Raw genomic sequence first — 24127 nt, 5'->3', positions numbered from 1 at the left:
CACTATGTGACATGCACTTCTGTGCACATTTAGACATACACATACTGTATCCTAAAGGTGTATAATGATGTGCTCAGCAAAGAGTTGTAGACCTATGGCCATGTGCCCATTTTAACCTGTTGCTTGTGCAACCTGAGCTTAGCACGCAAGTGTGTCAACCTCAGATCCTAAGGTCTGCCTTTGAAACAGCTGCTTAAAGAGCCTTGAATACCTCAGGAGGTCAAAGGACACAGTTGCTTAAGAACAGTGGGACAGAGCCAAAAGTGGATGGTGTTTCTTATTCTGCTTGGTCCCCATGAGAAATACCAAGGTTCCAGTTTTTTTTTTCATATTGCCGTTTTATAAATGAGTAGTATTGATGACACTAAGAGTTACATTTTGGTTTCATCATTTATTGAAAAACTAGAAGTAGAAGCCTGTGCATCTCTTTCCATGATTCCAAACCTTTAGTTTCCTGCCCTCTTTTTCAAACATGCCATATGTTTTTGTGTGACACTTGACAGGGTTATTTCTGGAAGATCAACAGTTTACATGGTTAAACCTAGTTTTATCCGCTGCTTGTTTTGCTTGGAGATCTGTGGAGGAAGCGCAAAGGGAATCCATATCCAACTCAAACAAGAACAGACATAGCAGTCTAAAAACACAGGACATTAGTACTGCTGTTTTTATTTCATACTGCTTTCAATTTCTCCACTGTCTGGCTTGTTTTCTGCCCATCCCTCCTTCCGTCTCTCCTTTATTTTTATCCTTACTGCTCGTGATTTCCTGTTCTACATGACCAGGTTGTTCGAGGCAGCATTTTTTGCCAAATTCTGTCTCTTTTTCTCTGTTTTAGTCAACAGATGGGTGCCGAATGTAGATATGTGAACATGTCATCACTGTGCATGTGAGAAGATGCAGCAGGAGAGCAAGAGGGAAAGGGTCGACAACATGCGTAGAGATATCTGGTTACAAAGGCTGATGGGCATGCTTTTTAGGAGGGTGTGTCCACCCATGTGATCTTGGATTACTCTGAACAGCGCTCTCACACACAAGCATTCACACTCTTTTGTTGACATCTGGGCCTGCCTTAACCTTTCTCAAATTTAATTCACAGCCTGAGGACAGGAATGATCCTTTCCCCAAGCAAACGTTTTCCACAATAAATCAGGGCTCCATTCTTGCACCCTTAAGTTGCATTTTACAACCATGTTGCAAATGGCTGGGTGATTTGTTGAAAACGGTGTCATGACATTAATAAGGATATTTTACAGGTTTGATTTGTATCACAATATGGCAAATGTATGTTTGAATACAACATTACAGAACATGACAATATGATTTTGAATGCCAAAAAGCCATCACTTGACTAAATAGATGGAGCCAGTGATGTCATATTAAAGATTCCTTTTATGAAAAGGGCCTTAAACCTTGGGCCTTGTGAAGTAGGCAGCGAAAACAACAGGGCTTCAATGGAGGGTCGAGACTTAAGAGCAATGACACAATATATGACTGGCAGAATGTAAAATGGAATGAAGGTTTTTTAGAAAACATGGTATGAAATGAATAACTTAATACTTAATTTTGACTGTGAGAAGCCAAAACGTCCACAAGGCTGTATTACAACTGGTACTCCTGTGGTTTCTTATGTTGCTGTATACCTAGAAACACAACTGTAACTGAGTTAAACAGGGACCCAAGCAGTCTTACTATGTGTTAACTTGGTATTAATTGTGTTAACTACATTGATTTTGTAGCTATAGATGGTTAAATTGAACATAATTTAAATTAAACAGTAGTACTTGCAAGCTTATCCATCATGCTATCAATTTCAGTCTTTCAATCTATTGATGTGTTTTAGTGTGTGTCTGCCAGCTAGGTAGGTAGGTTGGTTGTATGTGTCTGACAGCCTTGGGTTTGCAGCAGTTCTCAGTAGGAAAACAAATTGCAGTCCATGTGATTTTAAGCTGTCTAGTTGTGTGTGTGTGTGTGTGTGTGTGTGTGTGTGTGTGTGTGTGTGTGTGTGTGTGTGTGTGTGTGTGTGTGTGTGTGTGTGTGTGTGTGTGTGTGTGTGTGAGCTTATATAGAGTATTGGAGTGTGCAGAAAGAAAGTGGGCAAAATGGACAGTCATACCCGTAGAGAATCTGTGTGTTTGTGTGTGTGCGTCAGAGATGAGAACGAGAGGACAGAAAGAACATGAGAACAGGACTGTGTGTGTGTGTGTGTGTGTGTGTGTGTGTGTGTGTTAGAGAAACAGGCAGCCTTGCTGCTATTTTCTGGGGCAGGCTATCAGGCAGGGAGGCAGCAGGGAGGGATAATAACAGAAGCTGTTACATTCTTGTGGTTTCTCTGATTTCAGCATGAGGCAGGGGGCTGGCTCTGGCTGACTCAATGCTGCTCTGCCTGCTTTGTCTCTATCAGCCTCTGAGCCGGCATGGACACTGCTAGCAAGAGGACAATACATGACATTTCTTGGACACTTTAATCTAAGACACATTAATTACATGACCGTGAATCTGTGCACATTTTAGCACCTCTTGCTCAAGCCTCAACCTAGCAACAGATTAACACTGGCTAAGCCACCACAGTGAGCAGTGACAATAATTTAACTTAATAGTTTGGTAGTTCAGGTTTGTTCCTCAGGCCATTTGACAGCTGGTTTCAGATGCTACAGTTGCGAACTTACTTAGATATTACATTTCTTGCTGTGTACCAGGTTGTTTCAATACAATTGCAGTTTATTGATTTATAGAGGAGCTGATAAATTGTCATGGCTACCTCAATGTAACAAAACAAGCGCTCCCTTCATTCAACTCCAAGAACAACATTTGCAGAGAAACTGAGTGCTACTGGTTGGAAGTGAATGGGATGCTGTAGTGTTTGTGTTCAATAGGAGCAAGGTGACAGTGTTCAATTCAGCGTTCATTACGACAAAAGCAGGTGTTCATCTGGATGATTATATGTAAACTGGCCAAACTGGTTCAGTGACTTCTTGACATCTGGAGTCCAAATAATATATGACTTAAAGGCATCTCGTCAGGACCCTAAAAGATCTTTAAAGTTACAAATAGTTTACATTTGGAGTGAAGAGGAATAAAAAAACAAATGATAGACATTTGCATATGTAGAAACATTCAATTAATAAAATGTTACCCTACAGTCAGACACTACAACATCAAAAATTAAATTAGAAAATCATTGTGCATCTGTGTGTCTTGTGCTTGGTGGCTCTTTTTTTTTTTTCTTTCTTTCTTTTTTTTTTTTTTTTAAACATTTCTACTCTTATACATTAACATCATTACTTTGAATCTTCTCATTGGTTCATTTAAGCCCTCACTTAGGTCTGGGGTTGCACTAATCTTCTTTTGTCAAATCAGATTAATGCAAAGCAGGCTACCCACGTTGTGGAACCTGGTTTGAGGTTGTTGTATATCAGGGCAGTGCTGCAGAGGAAATGCCATCTGCCGAGTAACACTACCACAAATGCATAACCTGCATTGGCCTACATATGTAACCTCATAAAGCTACATTACTAATTCAATTCTACAGCAAACATTTAACCTGCATTCTTGATAAAGCTGATGCTTCAGAATACTTGTGGTTAGCCTGAAATAGCTAAAGTATATTTGATATATTTGAATATGCAAATGCACTGGTTTGCATTGTTCCAGCTGATCATATGCCAGTGCTTCAGAAAAGACAGTGCACTAATGTTTTGGTATGTTTAGTCAAATGTAATATTTGCTATATCGTCCTGCATCTGCATCAAAGCTTTGACAGTGCACTGGGCTAACTGATGGAAACAGAAATAAACCCTCACTTAAAAAGCCTGATGCTGTGAGATTTCATATCAGCTGTTTGAGTCAAACACATGAGTATGCACCTTGGTATTTTTGTACGAAGCAAACTGTGGCCTTTTTAAGCGGATTAATCTAGTCAAAAATTTCTACCTTCATACCTCAGCACATGCACAAAAAAAAAAAAAAAGCGAGAAATCGCTGCCTCAGTGTATTTCACCAGCAGCTAACCTTATTTTCTACAGTGTGGAAACATTGTACAAAGTATGATTTGACTGTCAGGTGGGCCCACGCTTTCCTGTTTTGGCCCTGTTTACCGACCACAATGTGTTCCACACACCTCTATCTCTTCATCCTCACCTCTTCATACAACCTGTGGTACAGAGCCGTCCCCTAACACCTCTCCCACTCACATGCGTTTTGTTATATGAACTAAATAAAACACTCACACAAGCTATTAAGTCATCAACTCCACTTTTGAATCGCCTCTGCTGCTTGAATTGCCTGTGTTGCAGCAGGGACTTACTGCTGTTCAGCCTTGTAGTTTGCAGTTGATCTTAATCCACCCTAATGACATGAGCCAAGTTTTATATATTTTATATTTATATATTTTATAGCTCTTCTATCTTGAGCATTCACAGTACTGCTAGCCACATCCCCTGTCTGTTGCCACTGTTTTTGCAACCCAAAACATTGCAAAAATTACACCCATGATTTCCCCACACCCACAGAAACTTCTGGGCTTGACGTGCTGCACTGTACGGTCAAACCAGGCTGCTGTCTAACAAGTAAATGTGTCCAAAAAGTAACAGATTAGACTGAATGCATGTTAAAAGTGTGTGTGTGTGTGTGTGTGTGTGTGTGTGTGTGTGTGTGTGTGTGTGTGTGTGTGTGTGTGTGTGTGTGTGTGTGTGTGTGTGTGAGAATTGACAGAGCAGCAGCAACCACACATTAAACTGCAGGTTTTCTAAAATAAGTCAGAAGCAGACTATTGTTTCTGTCTAAGAGATAGTTATAAAGTAATTTCAACCAAAAACATGGCAATAATGACAAAGAGGTGTGGCACAGTATAACAATTATGCTGAGCTTAAAGTTTCCTCAATTATGCATCAAGTAGAATTTCTTTCATCACTTTCAACTGTTTCCCAGAGGCAGATTTTTAGATGTGACTGTGTGTGCATATGGTTGTAAGTGTGAATGAGACAAAGTGTGTTTGACAATGTTAGACTGTGTTCAGTGGGTGAATATACATCTGTATTTTTGATTATTATACTACCAAAGGCAGAAGCATTTATCTCCGTTCTCCCACGTTCGTTAAGTATTGTGGGTTTACAGTTCCACTTTCCATTTACATTTTTGTTAAGCATAGGGGGTAAGGCAGTTGTATAATAATATATAAAATAATGTGCTGTGTTCACATATCCTACTGTATATTATTAGCCAGTTGTAGGAACCTACTAAATGCATCCAGGAAGACTATTAAAGAAGTGTTTCCTCTAGGTTGGCTGCTTTGGGCGGGACTGTCAGCTTCAGGGTTAGCTTCCCTGCCATTGTGTAGCATCCTGTTGCCAGATAACTGATATTTTGGCCTGACTTGACTTCGATGTTTGTCCATCTTTGGTTTTAAAGGTATTTATATCACTTGTTGGAAAACTTTTATTGCGCTTAATGTAAAAATTTGTTAACCCGTCTCTCCCCTGTTCTGTGTGTGGGGGAGGGGCTGAAAGGCACAGAGAAACAGAAAGCAGAGGAGAGGAGAAAAACACCACTGTAAATGACAGCAAAACACAGTGGACATTCACTGAGCTGAAATTAGAGAGCAAAAATTGTGCATAAGTTAGGTAACTATCAGAAGTAGATTTTTTCTTCTTCTTTTGGTTCCTTGGAGGGGCGGGGGTCCGGTTGGGGGGTTGGGCCACCCTTCCAAGGTAATGTCAGGGGAAACACTGTGAAGAGTCCATGTCCTTTTACTGGTTGCAGCCTTTGAGTATGTGTGTATTTATTTTTTGTTTCTATTTCTGATTCATTTTTTAAAAAGATTATTACATATCTGTAATGCAAACAGGCCTGCAGATTATGCTGAAAACTCATTGTTAAATATGAAAAAAATACTCAGGCATATCAGACAGCCTTTTTTCAGTACCCAAGCAAGTGACCTTCTGGCATTGTTAATATGGACACATTTTGGCATAGGTCTGATCAGTAGGAGGAAGTGCAGAGTTTCCAGGAAAAGGACTGTTGTATTGCCTCTAAAAGATTAGGTTGATGATAAAAGCCTTTTCCTAGTACTCTTTCCTCAACTACCACACTGCGTTTCTCTCATTTTAAATGTCAGTCCCGATTTGCTTCAATTTCTCAGCAAAGAGCAAGAATGGAATATCCAAGGCTTCGTAGAAAAAGGCTTGGGTCATGTGGGGCGAGATAGATAATGAATGAGATGGGTTGAACTTTGATGAGATAAGCTCTGATTGGTTTCCCGGTGTTTGAGTATCATGGACTCAACAGCCATAGCTTTTAAGAATAGGAATACAAGGTCATCCTGAGGGTGCACAGGGATTAAGTAAATCATGTAGTCATCATGTCATTCATCACATGCTATCCACTCCGTGTATTTTTCTAACTGACAGATTTTTTTGCATCAGCTCTGCCAAAGTCGAGCCTTTATTTTGAGTATATTTATATTAAACTTGTCCTGGTCTATGTTGTTACCAGTGGCACATTGTTCCTGTAGTTATTTATGCTCTGAGGAAAACACAGTGTAATGTAACCCTTGATTATTAGATAGATAGATGGATAGATAGATACTTTATTTATCTCCTAGGGGAAATTCATGTGTCTATTAGCTCATTGTTGATAATAATAATAAAAAAAACAGTTAATAATAAATAAACAATAATAATTAGATTAGTCCACTTCCTTTGGCTGAAGTGTTTTATAGCCTGATGGCAGTGGGAACAAAGGATCTCCTGAACCTCTCTGTTATGCAGCGCAGTGAGATGAGAAGTTAGTTATGTTATTCTATCAATTATTATGCTATTATTATACTATCAGGTAATTCTGGTCTGTAGTGTCCATTGCAACACCATTTACTGAATTTATCTTTTTTTTTTTTAACAATATTAAATAATTTTGTCCTCTTGACTTGATGTTGCCTCACCCTCCATGCCACTGAATAACACGGTAGAATAGCTTGGTGGAATACTTTAATACTTCATGGCAATTAGGTTCTTTCACTGTAAAGACCTGTATGAGCGTCTTGGTGCTTTCAGGCAAAACTAAAGCTGCTTAGGTTACTGTAGATTCAACACATACACATGTAGTTCCTATCAGCTTTAACAGTTATGAATATGTATGTATTTGCTTGTGTGTGCATTGCTTGTTGTTTTACAGTGTATCAAGGGAGCTTTTACCTCCTAGTTAAGAGAGACTGATTAACTTACTGTTTATTGATTATTCAGGCTGAATGAGAATAATTATAGAGCTGCATAGAGAAGCTCTGTGTGAGGCACAACTGTACTTCTGACTGATGGAAAATGGCAATTGTCAGATGTTATCAATGTTAAACTGTGATACAATGATGCATTCCGGCTGTTGTTTGGTCTAACATCAAACTCTTCTCATGAAAGGAGACAATAAAATGACTAGAAAATGTCCCTTTTTAAATTCTGAATGAAGGTTCAGATAAAAAAAACATGAAACTCCAGATTAAATTTCAGTGCGAACTCCTAGACCTCAATAGGTGTATCTACATACATTCTTATTTCTGTCAGGTGCAAATATGTCTGTTGTCCTTAGCCTTGTAGTTGAGCTACTATGCCCCTTATCCTAACCTAGTAGCAGCAGGGGGGTAGGGGTGTCTGTGCTTGGTACAAAACACCTGGCCTCCCTGCTGGTGGGGCAGGAATGTGCAGGGCTGAGGTGGATGCGGGTGGAAATTTGCAGCGTTCTCAGAACACGACCCCTGGTAACATTCAAAGGTGCCAGTGTCAGCAGGAAGGGAAAAAATCAGGGGAATGTGCTGCTTTAATCAAACCAGCATCTCTGTTTCTCTGCTTTTCTGTGTGTGTGTGTGTGTGTGTGTGTGTGTGTGTGTGTGTGTGTGTGTGTGTGTGTGTGTGTGTGTGTGTGTGTGTGTGCACTGTGCTGGGCTGTGTGTTGCTATATATGTGTGTGTGTGTGTGTGTGTGTGTGTACATCACTGTAAAGTAGAGGGCCTCTTGTTTTTTAAATGAGGTAACGTTGTCCGACATATTTTCAATCTGTGTGGTCAGTTTCATTTGAAATCCCCCCCCCAATTATATTTATGTGGTGGTACATAATCACTGTCCATTGACGTTATTTTATTTTTCTCCAATTAATCCATTAGTTCAGAGAAGGTTGACATTTAGTTTGCTTGCTTTAATCAAGGACGCCTTTGCTACTTAAATGAACTGAGGTAATATAAAAGCTCTGTAGCAAACAAATCTACAAAGTATCACATATTTATAGAAGCTGTCACCTGCACAGAGCAGCACAGTGCTACCTGCAGAGACGGGTACAGGTTTCATACCTGTTTACTAGATTAAAGCTTTGTGAGATGTTTCAGAGGAATGAAAAAGCACCAGGTGTCTGTGTGGTGAATTAAATCAATGACTGACCCAGTCGTTTGCCTTTTCATCTAATGTTTGTTTCAGTGGTTAGACTTTTTAATGGTTCTTGGACTTTTGTTGCACAGGACAACTTGACCACTGTGAATGAATAATTGTAAGTGGAATAGTTGGATGTTAATGCATTTGTGCAGCAAAAGCAAGTTGTAACTTGCAGTGTTGAAGTGTGAAAGCAGGAGACCTAAAAATGTGGGCTTCCTCCACCACTGCTCAATAGCCACCACTGTAACCTTTGTGCTATATGTAAATTCAAACCATCAGCGCACGTCAGAAAAACCCAGGCATTTGTGTATGCGTGTGTGTTGACTGCAGTTATAATCATAGTGATGTAATATAAAGTTTCAACCTGAAAGTTTCCACGGTTGGACTATAATTAAGGTCTTATTAGTGGACATATCGAACTGTTGTGTTGGCTGTTGTGTGTGTGTGTGTAATAGTCTTATTGTGAGAACTGGATGAACCTTAAAGAGTTTTTTTTTTTTTCTACAGCGTTCAACATTGTTGTAGCATGAGCTAAACGTTGTTGTCTTGTAGATTGAGAACTACAATACATGTAAATTCTGTCACATAAAAGTGAGATGAGATAAACCTATATACAGAAATATTCTGAGCAGTTGTAGCTGCTTGGGTGTTATAGTTTGAAATCCAGCATATCTGTGGAAATTGCACTGATTAGAGGTATGTGCTTCTAGCCAGAGGGTGTTTCACTACAAGAGGTTGAATAGAGAAGGGTGGGTTATGGGGGTAGTTGTCTCTTCCCCAACATCTCCCCCGTCCACCTGAAACCATTTGTAATCATTTTCTGTGCAGTGGTAAATCATATAAATCACTGGAAGAGCCTGATGTAACGGTTTACAATGACGCTATAGAAGGAATACATGGTATTAAAATGTTGGAGGGCAGGAGATATGTCCCTGTGCATACATTTAGCTTTGCAGCTAGAGGCAATGCATGTTAGCAAGGTCAAGATGGGAAGTGAGTAGAGGGAAGAACTCAAGAGAAAACAAGTAGAAATGGAAGAAAGATGCATATATAGGGGATGAAGGGAGAATACAAGAGGGGGGAGAGCAAGATGAAAGAGCAGTGTAGCTGTAGAGGAGAAAACGCTATGACATAGTATACAGAACATCAGGGTGTAGTGGAGAGTAAAAGAACATAGAGGCTATTATGGGTGAGGGTTGGAAAGGAGAATGTAGATTGGATGATTTTATAATGAGGATATTATGATGGGTAGGTGAGTTGCATCTAGAGAACATGAGTTCAGTACTGACATTGTACAGAATGAGCTGAAAAGAGACACGACTGCAAACGCCTGTCTTTGATTCAGTAGGAATCTCTGTGACAGGTGTTAGGTTTTATAAATGGCTCTGTGTGTGTTTGTGTGTGTTTGAGAGAGTAAATGGCTGCTCCTTGGCACTGATGACTATAATTTGCATAATGGACTCACAGGCCATACTGACAATTAAAGACAGGGGGAGAGAGGAAAAAGCAAGAAGGGAGAAAAAATGTGTTTCAGGAAAAGCTCTAGTAGAAACTCCAGCAGTGTTTTCTCTCATGTTGTTCAGAAACTCAGTTGGTACTCGTAGGCTTCGGTCAACATTGTCAGCTTTATACTGAGGCAGTTCTTTTACATATCTGGTTGTGTTGACCTTTTTTACATGGCAGACATTTTTCCTTGTCAAATACAGGTGTAAGTAAAAACATAATTAATTTGTGCATTGCACTTCAGTAATTGCTGGGCCAGAGCCATGGTTAATGATATTAGCCCCTCTAGTGCTTTCTCTGCAAGTCAAACATGCACTATAAAGAAGCAAGAGTGCACTGATGTTATTAAGGTGATCAAAATGAGTAGTCTATTAATATATTAGAAGGAGAAAACACAAATGAACTTTGTCTTTTTATATGTGAATTAAGGGGGTCTTAATTCTTTTTTTCAAAATGATAGAAAAAGTTCTCTACTGGAAACCTGGTGAGTCAACCTGGTTGTAATAATGAAATAATAATTTTTCAGCTCTTAAGATCTGATTAAAATGACAATCTCAAGCTCTTAGTCATCAACAAGTTGTTACACAAGTTCATTTTTTATGGTACACTGAAGTCATGGAGAAGAGGCTTGGTTGGAAAATATTTACATATATTATATGTGGGTTGCCACAATAGCCACATTTACCACCACATATAAATTTTCTTCTTTTTTTTTATTTTTAACTATTTCAAATAGGTAAAATCGTTTTTCATAGTAGAGCAGTGTACGGCACATTGATTTGCTCAGCCCCTTCTTGCCCTCCATGTGAACAGTGCCATACAGGCTAGAAAAACGATGCTGGTTAAAACAGAAACAATCACTCAAAATGTAATAATTCTCAATAATTAAAAGTGACTATTGGTGACCATGGCCAACAGCTAACGTTATGCTATTTACCATGAATCTATTCCTCTTCGCTGCTCTATAACAGTAGTTGCCAGTGGCTGCACAGTGCAACTTCATGTGTAGGCTACTGTTTTACTGCCTCAATACATTACCTGGTTTCAGATTGATGCATGGACTTGCATTCTCGCAGATTCCCATTCCAGTATTTTAAGCTGTATCAGAGGGATTTCCGTTACTAGTATTTGAATCGGAGCAACTCTGGTGTCAAGATGTGCTTACTACAAACCTAATGTGGGTTGCTGTTCAAAGCCTGTAGCTGCTTTTGTGTTGTGCCTCATGCTGTTAGCATCAACATCTAATGATACAATGGTGAAAATTACTGCTTTGTGCAAGAAAACTATATGCAGATATGTTTTCTGTCTATGTAAAAAGAATCAATGGCATTTTGATTGGATCATGAACAGGCAAGACACGGTCGTGAAGCCAGCTTGTAAAAATTAGGAATAACTTGCTGTTCTTTTTGGGTACGGAGTTTCCTTCCTCAAAAAAGAGCACATGACATGCTATTGACAAAGTCGGTCTGTATGCTGTAGCATAAAAAATATGCATTTTAATATTCATTTGACTTGCTGCCATCTGTAAAATATGGCTCATTAGTAGGATGTAGTGACAGCTGTGGCCCAACATATCTCTTCTTTCACAATGCTAAATAAAAATATAATATAAATAAAAGTCCAGTTGGTAAAAACTCAACATTACAGGACTTCTATTGGGATCCTGGGCCCCTTGTTTGTGGCAGTTTTCCTCTTTACACTTATTTTTTGGTATCACATCTTTATCACTTAATTTGAAATTAAAAACGTGGCTGTAGGAAGCTGAGAACTGGACTGGACTGTGTGTTTTTTCTAATCTATGCACTCGGGCCAGCTGACTCAGGATTCTCATTCATGCACTAGGAGAGGCTTATTCCACAGGGTTCAGTGAAGTTCAAGCATAAATCTGCACGTTTGTCGAAGTCTGGATAACTGAATTGTGATGAACTCAGTCTATGATGTGTGACCACACACACACACAACACATTCCCCTCCCATAATGATTGGTACAATTGACTTGTTTTACTTAATTAAAAGTGGACCCATAACATCCATTATAATCACCCACTACATTTAAAACTGCATGCGCACAACTGCAGGTCAAATTTTAACCAAGAAGTATCAAATTAATGATTACAGAGTTAATTTTGGATAATTACTGTAATGTTCATGTTTCTTGATAAAGACTTACAATGTCATTGTAGTCCACCTAAGGATTAAAAAAGGTTTTCACAAGTCAGATTTATGCATGAATGATGACAATGAAACCTAAAGAAACCCACTATTTTAGACAGTCTGAACTCTCACAAACATACTGTGAGGCTCTGACTCATAGTTGTCCTTCATCTGTTGGTTTATACGTTCAGTTTCACAGTGGAGGAAGTGTGATGTAAAAAACTGCAGGTTGTCTTGCTGTAAAATTCTCTTTTGTTTTTTTTCATGCATTTGCTGGTTAGACATATGCATCATCATCAAAAAATAGTTTTCTCTAGAAAGCTGAAATAAATCTCATTTTGAAGGTAATTATGTGACAGAATTTTCAAGATAGAAGATATTTTTCAGAAACCATGTCAACCTTCAGAGTAGAAAAACCTTTACTGGACTGAAAGGGTCTCCTCTTTTAAAACAGACTATACTGTAGCAATCAGATTACAGGCAGCACTATATGACTTTACCATTAGCCAAGGCCACATATGGCTACCCGTAAAGGAGGTCAAAGGTCAGTCGCTGCCCACATTCCTAAAGCTACAACTTCTCTGGCACCCCACCTCCCCCACATAGACACATGTTAAATGCTTTGTTTAAATCCGTCAGTTACACACACACACACACACACACACACACACACACACACTAAACAGCACTCTGCTGCTGTTGTTGTTGCCCTAAATAAGTTAAGTAGAATTAAAGAGATCATTGGGTGGTTGGATGTGGGCAGGGGAAGGTGAAGGGTAGATGGACGAAAAAGGGAGGAGTGTGACAGTAAATATTGGGAGGGAAGCGCTTGGTAAAATCTGGGTGAAGGTGAGTGAGGGAAGGTGTAGGCGAAGATAGATAGAGGATGGGTGAGTGTGCTTTGGGGGCACGATGGAAAGAAAGACCTGGAACAGGAAGTCTTTTTTTTTTTTTTTTTTCTCCCAGGCTGAGAGCAGACCTTGGACTTGCTGGCTTAATACCAAACATACCTCTTTTTTTTATGAAGACAGAATAACTAGGATATTACACTGGGTCAGGCTAGGTTTTAATCTGTGCCATCATGCAGACCTCCACTCTGTGTATAGTGCATGTTTCATTCCTGTGTTTCTATTTAAAAATCATACGCAGAATGAGAAAAAGATCCATGAGGGATTTTAAGTAGTTTTTTTTTTCCAGTCATTTATTATGAAAACTCACAGCAATTGCAAGCTGTCTGCAATCTCTCTCTCTCTCTCTCACACACACACATGGTGCCACACATCTGTAATTGACCACCTGTTTGTCTGTGGCCTAGTTTACGCTTTATGAAACACTGTGCAGCAGTGATGTACAATTCCTTTGGGATTCCTAACTGCTAGCCTATTATTTCAATTGTTCCAAAGCAACACAAAGGGTCAGAAAAAACATACATACAATGTCTTTTTAGTTTCTTTTGAAGAAATTAGGGGTATAAATAGAAATGTATGGGGCAAATGAAGTTCAGTAGTCAGCCTGCATTTGAACTGGGAAAAGATGTGGTGTCTGTTGTATAACTTTTCCTTTGAAGACTTTTGATATGTTAGTGTAAATGAGAAATGTGTGGAGAATCATAGTTCAGTAGTTGGGATAAGTTTTATCATTGTACTTCTGTGTTTGTGTGTATCCTGATAAAGTGGAGCTATACACCACCTGATGTTGATGTCAGATAACTTGTGTGTCTCTATTTGTGTATGTGCTTGTGCGTACATGTGCATGTTTATGTGTTGCAGTAGGTGTGTTTATATGAAGGGCGTGTATTCCTGTGTGCAGACAGGAAGGCTGCAGGACCGTCTGTGTTTGCAATAAGCTGAGAGAGCCAGAGGAGCCCACCAGTGAGGGAAGCTTTTGGGTCAAGAGCCCTCATGCACACACAGTCACACACACACACACACACACACACACACACACACACACACACACACACACACACACACACACACATAGTCACACAGTCACACACACACACACACACACACACACACACACACACACACACTCCTGCCTGTTTGTAAGCTCTGCTGACTGCAGGAAGCAATAATGGTAGCGTGCTTCCGGAGTTCCGGAGGGTTCTCTCAGGGGAGTGTGGCTGTCCTGTCCAGCTCAGCAGAGCAAAACTGAAAAGAACACAGCAGAGCAGAAAATTATAGAACAATGAGAATAGAAAGCAGTAGAATAGAAAATGGTACAATAGAAGAGGATAGTGAAGAATACAGTAGAGAAAGAACCAGAAAGATAATAATCCATAAAACATAAAATAAAGAACTTACAATATGAAAAATATAATCTAAATGTATAAATGTAGTGTAGATGGTCCACATGCTGAGGTGCTAGCACTGTGAATAAATGGTTGTATACTACAGAGATGATCCAGTACTGTGGTACATTGGTCTTTAAATGGTCTTCTGGTGGATGGCAGATAAATGTTAGGACAGGAAAAGAGCAGGGAAGGCGTTGCAGCCTGTGGAGAGCGTCAGTGTGTCATAGCTCATCATCTATGTGTCCTAAGCTGACAGCGCTGTGGCTGGCATCAGCGTGCATGTGTCGCTGCGCAAGTTTGCCTGTGTACCTGTACATACGGATGTGTGTGTGTGCACGGTTGTTCTGTTGGTGGAGTGTATTGATCTCACCGTCCCATCATGACCTACAGTGTGACCAGCTTCACGCCTGGTTGGATTTTACCTGCTAGCTGTCAACCAATGGATCCAACACTTCCTGTAATGCAGCTCAGTTGCGTTTCCGTGTTAGAGACCTCTCTGCCTGGGAAACGCCCACTTCTTACAAACTCCATCCCCACTAGTTTGCTACACACAGGAAATTGTGAGTGGAGATGGTAAGCAGTGTCATCTGCTGAATCAGATAGATACTGATGGATATCATCTAGTCACTAAATGACAACATAAACAACTGTCACAGTCATTAAATATGCAGTGTGAGGGAACGCCTCGGCTCTTTTCCTGTGTAGGCTAATTCTCTATTTCTTAACAGTGTAACAATTTCTGACGTTAGTGGTGGTAGCTTTAATTTCACGTAAAGTGGTGCACCATTTCTGTAACACAAAGAAACGTTTTCCATTATTGAAATGTTGTCTTTTCCCTTGTGACATCATCAGGGTTAATACCTCCAGACATTAAAAAACTGTTTTCACAGGCTTAAAGTACTCAAAAGTTATACAACTTATCTTGATGTGTAAAACTGCTGCAGTGCTATTTTAAAAAATATGTTATTGGTATTTGGCCTGATATTCTTCTCCATGTGATACACCAATATGATGTCCCATTAAGTATGTGCTGGCAGTGATGAGAGTTATTGTTGGTAATAAAAAATGTGTATTTTATTTATTTTCTGACAGTATTATCAGTGCCATGGACATGAAATGTGGTCTTGTTCAGATGTCAGAGTAACAAGAGAAACTTTATGTTAATTAAAAAGCCTTTTCAGAAGGTCATAGACATGTCTTTCTCTGGCAGCTGCACTGAGGGGAGGAGCATAAAGCAACAACACATTGAACAAGTCACTGCAGATACTTTCCACCAAAAGGAATAGTCTGACATTTTTGGCAAATTTGCTTCATTTTTGCTTTGTTGTCGAGAGTTAGAAGATTGCTACCATCCTCATATCTGTTGTTAAATATGACGCTAGAGCCAGGAGACAGTTAGCTAAGCTTAGCAGTGACTTTTTGGAGTCTCTGCTGGTTGCCCAGCTACCTCACAGTGACAACAAGACTCCAAGCAGTTAGTGTGTCCAGTGAAGAAATAGTCTGCCACATAAGCCTCTGTAAAACCCCAAATTTTTGTTTTTACACTTTGATGTTTTTATGAATTAAACAACATTTATGTAAACGAACTTTAGAGGTGGTGGTACACAGAATTTGTTACTGTGAGACAGACCAAATATATCATATGTCCTAATGCTAATGAATATTAATCCTAAAGATATATTTTAAAACACAAATACCCAACATCGATGCACATACCTTGTATCACCCCGTGATACTGTGACCAAATATTGCTCTTCCACAATTAAGACAGTCTCTGTACTTTATGAGCAGATTCCCTCTTCATATTTTGTTGATTGATAATAACATTTTTAAGATGCACTCAGACAGCATGTACAATAAATTATACACAGTGCATATTGAAACCACCTGCAGATGGTATAATCACATATGTTTGTGTGTAGCATGAATGTTTGGAGGTGACGAGACAGGCTGTTGTGGCTGTTAGCAGTGGACTCACAAATATATTTCCTGTGTGTGTGTGTACGTACATGCACAGTGTGCACACCATCTGCCCATGGTGATGGGGTTTGTGCTGATATATAGTGACAAGCAGCTCAGACATGCAGAGAACTCTCCATATATACTATATACAAACACAAATGCGCTCACACAGAGCCATCGGTACAAATACAGCAGCTCTTGATGACGGGGCCGTGACCCTTGTGGAGTTATTATGTCTCCTGTCATGATAGATCACCTAAGAATAAAAAAGCAGAAGGCGGACAGGACATGCACAAAACCCACTGCAGTGGCATATGTTGCCTGAGAAAATATAAAAAACACTGCTGCAGCTACACAAAAACAGACCTATCTGACCTGTGAAACTGTCAGAACATATACATGGTCCAACAGAAGGAGCTTTTTGTCATAAAGAGTTTGTCTCTCAGCTCGATTTATTAACAGCAAGTGAACACGCCATCTTTGTGATATACAGTTATTTTACATTCATCATTGACCGACAGATGTCTAAACAATAGTGCACCTGACTAGTCATGTTATTTTAACAGAATAATCAAACTTTTTGGGAAATGCGCATATTTGCTTTCTTGCTCACAAATGAGAAGATTGACAACAGCCTTGTGTCTGTATGCTAAATATGAAGCTAGCACCAGCAGCCAGTTAGCTTAGCTTAACATAAAGACTGGAAACACGGGGACACAGTTAGCCCAGCTCTATCCAACAAAATGTAAAATCCTTTGATGACCACCTCTAAAGTTCACTGATTAACACGTATATTGTATATATGTCGCCAGGCATAGTAACTTACTTGGTTACTTGTCTTCATTGTGAGGTTGTTAAGCAACAAGTGGAGACTTAAGCAATTCGCCAAGAATGTGAATAAGCATATATCCAAACTACTTCTTTCAGAAATAAATATATATATATATATATATATATATATATATACATAACATATATTATCAAACCTAAATCAAAAGAAAAATGATAATATAAAAGAGTGTACTCCATTTAAATGTTAAAACACAGTATATGCCAATACCATTATATCTGTGATAAGACCTTCTTTCATCTGGGTAAACTTAAATTTATGTCAGATTCGACCAGCTTTGCTATCTAGGGAGACAAAGGAAAGTAGTCAGACGTGGCTTCAGTAATATGGGGCTTTGGTTTACTCTAAATGGAGCAGCTTAAGATTGAATTATTGTTAATTTATTTCCACTGATGACCAGACAGGGCACCATCAACCACTGTTTGCGCTGCCATCATTTACCAACCAATCATGAGCCTTTCCAGCCTGGCACATTGATGGTGAAATGATAAAATTAAAAGTACTGATCAAATTTCGTCTGAAAAGATGAAGGACGCATACGCTGATTGTAGTTGTTATTAGAATGGAGTAAAGATTAAAATCGTTTTAAATAAATAGAATTCGAGGCAGGTGAAAGGACCAGATTGTTGGTTGTACTTACTTTTCACTTGTCTTGTGTACAACTTTCCCTGCTATTGAAGAATATAACAAAGAGGATTGCAAATATTTGAAGCTCTTTTTACAATTTTTTTTTTTTCCCATTTTATTTTATCTTGTGAGTGATTAAGTGCCTTGCTGCTATGTTGTCTGCACATCCCCTGGTAGAGAATCTGCTACTTGCCTACTCATTGACATTCTTTTCTTATGAAGCAGTCAGTCTTTGCTGCTTCACTGTGCTTGTACAGACTTGCCTCGCCGTGTGGCTGCCTTCACTAAGGCAGCTGAGAGAAAAGTACATAATGTCGTACTGTACATTGGCTTATTGTGTTCTTGGTAAACAGAAAAGGGATTTTGGTGCTTGAAGCTGACCTGGGTCATGTAGTATGTAAACATTACTGGCAATGGCAAATTTTTTGCCAGATTTCACAGATCAGACCATGACCTAATGATGCCCCATTTCTTCTTGCAGTTTCACCTGTTGTTTCTCTCACTCATTGTTTCTACTTCTCTGCTGTGTCTTTGGTTTGTTGCAGACCCTGGTAGGAGCGTGATGAGCGCGCGCTTCCGCTTGCCTGCTGGCAGATCCTACAATGTCCGGGCGACGGAGCTGGAGCGAGACAGGCAGCACACACAGGTTGTGTGCAACGTACTGCTGCTGGACAACACTGTCCAGGCCTTCAAAGTCAGCGTGAGTACTGCTCCTCCGTTCAAGTCTCTCACTGTAAATTTTGATTAACTGAGTCAAAAATGGAAAGTTGGTTGAATTGGTAGAATCCAATTAATGCGAAGCCTCTCAAAACGGTTTGAGGTTATAACTTGGTCAGATCTGAACACACAGTCCTGCTACACATATTTCATGATTCAGTGTGACTTACCCTTCCTTGAGGATAGCATTGCCTCCAATATTCATAGGAAATAAACCTTCTAAGATACTCCTTGTAACTCCATAATTTGCCTGAGGAATCATCACATTTTCAAGTTTTGTTCAGTATCAATGAGTGATTGAGTGATAGCTGTCAGTAGATCCATTGGTACACTGCAGACATGAATTGCTAATAGCTATTTCAGCATACTCTTAAAGGTGCTGAGATGTAAAGTTCAGACTGTACTTTTGACAATGTGAACACAAACACTCTCCTCTATCTATTCATATTCAGATGATTTGGTGAGTCAGTAAAACCATTGATTTCTTTCAACTCAACTGAAGAAAACCCATAAATTTCACGATTACATTTTAGTGATAATTTAAATAAAAATAAATAAAACAAAATAACATATGGATGTTCATCAACCCATGATGTGAGGAGTGAGCGCGTAAATAATCATACATTAACCCAAGCAAAACCTCAAGACAGAAAAACAGGAAGTTAGAGCACCAACATTGCGCCCCTTCCTCCCTCTCATCCTCCCCCAACTACTCCCATTACTGTAAATTTCCCCTCAAGCCCACCTCAAATTAACTTTGGAGTTGGTGGGGAAAAAGCCTCTGTGTGTCTCTACATGTTTGCAGACATTTAAAATGCAACTCACACTATATTTTTTTTCTGATGATACTATAAAATTGAAATGTCTCCTCTCAGACTGGCTACAATATCCCCTCTCACTGGTCCCCAAGTTTTAAGTTCAGTAGTTGTTCACTTAGTTTTACAATCATTCAGTCACATACAGTCACACCTTGAGGGGACAGAAAGAGGATTTAAGTGTGTGTGTGTTTCACTTGAGTGTGTGTGTGCTTTATTTTTTGCCCTAAGCAGGTCACAAGTTGCTTGTGACCGGCATTACTTTGTCACTTCGTGTGATAACACATTTCCTTTCCTCTCTCTTTTTGTGTCCGTTTTTATGTGTAAGAGTGTTTGATCAGAGTTGTGACAGAACAAGGCGGGAAATTCCCTTTGTGAGTCAGAAAATACAAGTCCTCTAATAACATCCCGTCTGACAGATCACATCCTGTTGATGTGTGTGTGTGCACATTTATATATATCCACAGAAATGTACAAACAATAATGCGCGCATTATGATGGTGCTAAATCGATTAAAAAATAATCTTTAACTGTAAGAGAGAGGCAGGTGACGAGAAAAATACCCTGTTTGATTTAGAATTTTCTGTCACATGCTCGTTTTGCAGCTGGTACGTCTTTCACTTCCTGCCACTCTTCTCTGTTCTGATCTTTCTGTGGTTCCCACCAAAAGTACACAAGATAGAAATGTACTGTGTATATGAATGGATTCTGTAAGAATGTTGGTTTAACACTATATATTCAAATTCATAGTGATATACCCAAATGGCCAATAAACTTCAATATGCATAATTCTCTCTTCACAGTACAACATCTCTTGAAATGTGATCATGATTTTCAAACATTTGTTCAAATAATAAAAAATATTTGATAAAAGTCTGTGCTTAGTAAAGCAGTTTTGCCAAAAGCATCTTGGTTTTGTGATTTTCTACAGCACTGAAATAATTGTACTTGAACATCTCCGAGCATAGTGGCAAGATAATCATGATTATCCTTTTAGCTATAATTGTGGATCTCTATCACAGTCTTTTCTATAAAATCTCTCCTCTCCATTTTCTTTCTTTACATTCCCCCCTGCAAATCTCTCTTCCTCTCACCCTCTCTGCTTCCTGCTCCAGACTGCCCACCCCCACCCCCCCGCCTCTTGCTGAATGAATGACTTGGTCTCTGTCAGTCTCTCTGACAGTGTCATTGATCAGACCCCTGCAGCAGCAGTAACTTCCTGGAAAGACAAGCCATCTTAAGAGCAACAATACTTCTATTGATCCTCTCCCTGGCCGACTGGCCTTGAGATTTTTTTTTTTTTTTTTTAGCAGAGAGTGAAAATCCAGAAGCAGTCGCTTATTGTCATGGGAACTGCAGCGCTCATGGTGTGAGGGGTGGGTGCACATGAGGGCTCGTATTGATGATCCTATAGATGGGAAGTGATTTGAAATGATACCAGTATACATCAGAATGTGATGTAGCTTGAAAGCCTGATAGATGACAAGAAATTAAAAAAGGCCAACCCACCACTGACCCACCGCTCCACCGCTATAAAAGCAGGGTCAGAAGCAAGACTTATTCAGAGTGAATTGACAAATGCAGCGGTAACCATAGTAACCACTCCACATCGCATAGACATTCAGCTATCTGCATAAGCTATTTGGTAATCAAGCAGCTCTTAATAATGAGCAAGTAAGAGCAGTAAGGGGCAAAGGATAAATAATCCTGAAAAACAGCTTTTAGTTCTCTGCTGACTGAGACCTCTGAATGAAATACAAGTTATGTAGAAGAAATGATTTGATAATAATGAGAGCATTACATATATTTTCTGACCAATAGGGTTTTTCTAGTAACTTAAGCCTATGTTTGTATCTGTCTGTCTGTCATTCTGTCACAGACAAAAATGTAAAATTCCTTCTACCACAACAAAAAACAGGCCTGAGATTCATGCTTCAAGTCAGCATCAATTTCATTAGCGCTTAACTGAAACCATAATCTTTCCCGGACATAACCAAATGCTTTATGTGTGTGACATTTCCTTTAACATTTAATAGCCAATGCAGGTTAAACTTGAAATTGGCAAGAGACAGGGTAGTGATGACTTCACATAGCTGGTTATTCACAAGCAGTATGAGGGGACATGTCTGAGGTAAAGGTTTAATTTCATTAAAATGAGTAAACTCTCATTTGTTAATCTCCTGTAAGCAATGTAAAGGGCTGATACCGCTGTTCTTATGAGGCCTGAGTGTGGATACCAATAGGAAAATGTCTTAACTTGAGAAATATAAACGTGTTTTTAAAGAAGCCAGAGTTCTCAGATGTTAAAGGTCTGAGCATCACTGGTTATATAAGAACAAAAATTAGCAACATTTTATTTTGAAACAAGGAGCTATTTCATCAAAAGGTAAAAAATATGACATCAGTACAGGAAGAACTGAGGTTTGATACCCAGTCCTATTAAAGGGCAAATACAGAAAAAAGCAATAACAAACTTTCAGTTTAAATGTCTTCAGTTGTTACTATAAGCAGAGTACAGATGGATGTTCAATATTCTCACGCACAATGACTACACAGTCTAGTTGCATATAGTTGACCAGTGACCCATCATCTCAGACACTTATTCTTTTAGTCCTAATATCAAATGCTTCAACAGTTGACGGGTCATCTCTGTTACTGGCTGAGCCCAATTTTCTGACTACAGCTGCTCAGTGTTTGTGAAATTATTTAATTTTTTTATGTGTTAGAGTTAGAAGGAGAAAAGTGCAAGATATTTGTGTTTGTGTTGTGGGGTGGGTGTAGCTGTGGGAGCGTTTGTCTGACAGTGTATGTATAGGTGCAGTATATATACTTTATATTTCATTTTCTGAATTGCCATTCTCATGGAGCCTTTTATGCTCAACTGGTCCAGTCGCAATCCCCTCTTAAAGGTCCCATATTTTACACTTTAACAGTGTTTAATTTGAAGTTTTGATATCCGTTAGAAGATATATATATATATATATATATATATATATATATATATATGGTTTTAAGTACCAAAAACCATCTAACTCTAGCAACAACAGGTTGTGAGCCAATCAGAAGAGAGGCTCTTAGCCTCTGACTGAGTTTTCTGATTGATCCAATAAAAAATATAGCAGATTGCAGGTAAACACTCAGAGAAACCAAATCCTGCAAGGTTGGATGGTGGGTCCAGGTAGGCGGGGCTTAGGTCATGGCTGAGCGTGACTGTTCTGATGTGACATCACAAAGTTACAGAAGTCCTGACGGCTGGTTTTAAGGCTCAGTTTCTGAATACAGGCTGTGTGCATTTCTCTGTGGACTGAACACTTTGATACTTTCACAATATTAATATGGAACCTAGACCTGCTTTGTAATCAAACAACACATGAAATCTCACTTTATACAATATAGGACCTTTAAAAATATCCATTAGCTAAATAGAATGTGAGTATAGATTTGTGTTGATAATGTTTAGCAGCCTTGAAGATATTAGTGAACTATGACTAACAGGCTCCATCACAGCAGGTTGACTGTGACGCAAGCTGTTTCTTTATCTATAATCATCAAAGAATATCGATATACAGTTTATTACAACTTCTGAATCCTGTTTATTTGAATGTCTTTTGAAGTGGAGGATTCAAATAAAGCATTTCAAATTCTATGAATTTGGTGAGTGAGTGTGTGTATGTGTGTTTTGAACACACCGAGACAGAGGTAGATGTGAATGACTCCTCCTTCACGTAGTTCTCTTCCTGTCTGGACAAGCTTCCTCATGCATCCCTGAATTTCCATCATTCTTTAACTAACACACACACACACACACACACACACACACACACACACACACACACACACACACACACGCACACACACACGCACACACACACACACACAGACACTGAGCTGTGTTTCCTGTGGAAGGAGGGAAATAAATGTGTCACATTTTGCATATTTTATTGTTAACCTGCCACAAAAAGATACTGGGGTTTTCCCCTCAAGTGCCACTTTGCATTTCAGGTCTGCCCACTGTTATTGATGTCTGGGGTTTTTTTCCCCCCTTACACTGTAGATAAACCCTAAGGGTGAGGGGAACTTATCAGAGCATCTCCCTCTCACAGTTTCTCAGCCAGTCTCTTGCGCTGTGATTGCTCTCTATCAACAAGTCTTCCCCTTCTGTCCTCGCTCTCACGCACACAGACACTATTACAGCCAATGGTGCTGGTGGACTGCACAAAGAGCGTTTGTCTCTCCCATTCGCGTGCGCGCACACACACACACACACACACACACCACACACACACACAACACACACACACACACACACACATACACACAAACATACACACAACACACTCAGTGCATCGTCAATCACTCCTTTTCTCCTTTTCCCTTCTCTGTATGTTCTCTATGACTCTCTGTCTTCCCTTTACTTTAGTTTTCACTCGCTCCCTTTTACTTTTTCTGTCCTCACTCTTTATGACTCTGTCTATCACTGAGTCCATGAGCTGTCCACACTATGGAGTTGTTGCTGCTGTTGTTTGTTGTGTAAAAGTACAGAGAAAAAATGTGTGAAATTGTGTGTGTGTGCTTGCCGGTGTGTATGTTCCTGGCTCAGTTTTAACAATGTATAGCTGTTTGTTCCAGCAGAGCGATCACACATTTGACTTGCATGCTTTTAGAATACCAAAAGAGGCTAGCACCAACACACACATACACACATACATATATACAGAGTGGCGATGGGTTTCCTGGGAGCACAGTATAAAAAGTGCACAGAGGGCGCCCACATCCAACTTGAAAAGCGGCTTCATAC

General features: G+C 39.4%; 1 protein-coding gene across 7 annotated transcripts in view; it reads left to right on the top strand.

Annotated features, from left to right (window-relative positions):
- The window catches only part of ptpn4a (protein tyrosine phosphatase non-receptor type 4a), a 68587-nt gene that overhangs the window by 8379 nt on the left and 36081 nt on the right, over window positions 1-24127 (top strand). For all 7 annotated transcript variants that reach the window (XM_056389589.1, XM_056389587.1, XM_056389584.1 and 4 more), the window contains exon 2: window positions 18343-18497. In XM_056389589.1, coding sequence (XP_056245564.1) covers window positions 18360-18497 — 138 coding nt within the window. In that variant the 5' untranslated portion in view covers window positions 18343-18359. The remainder of the gene's footprint in view (window positions 1-18342; window positions 18498-24127) is intronic.

This window comes from Seriola aureovittata, chromosome 11, assembly GCF_021018895.1.
Source record: "Seriola aureovittata isolate HTS-2021-v1 ecotype China chromosome 11, ASM2101889v1, whole genome shotgun sequence".
NCBI classification, from domain to species: domain Eukaryota; kingdom Metazoa; phylum Chordata; class Actinopteri; order Carangiformes; family Carangidae; genus Seriola; species Seriola aureovittata.
Note: the sequence above shows the minus strand (reverse complement) of the source record. Positions and strands in the feature narration are given on the sequence as shown.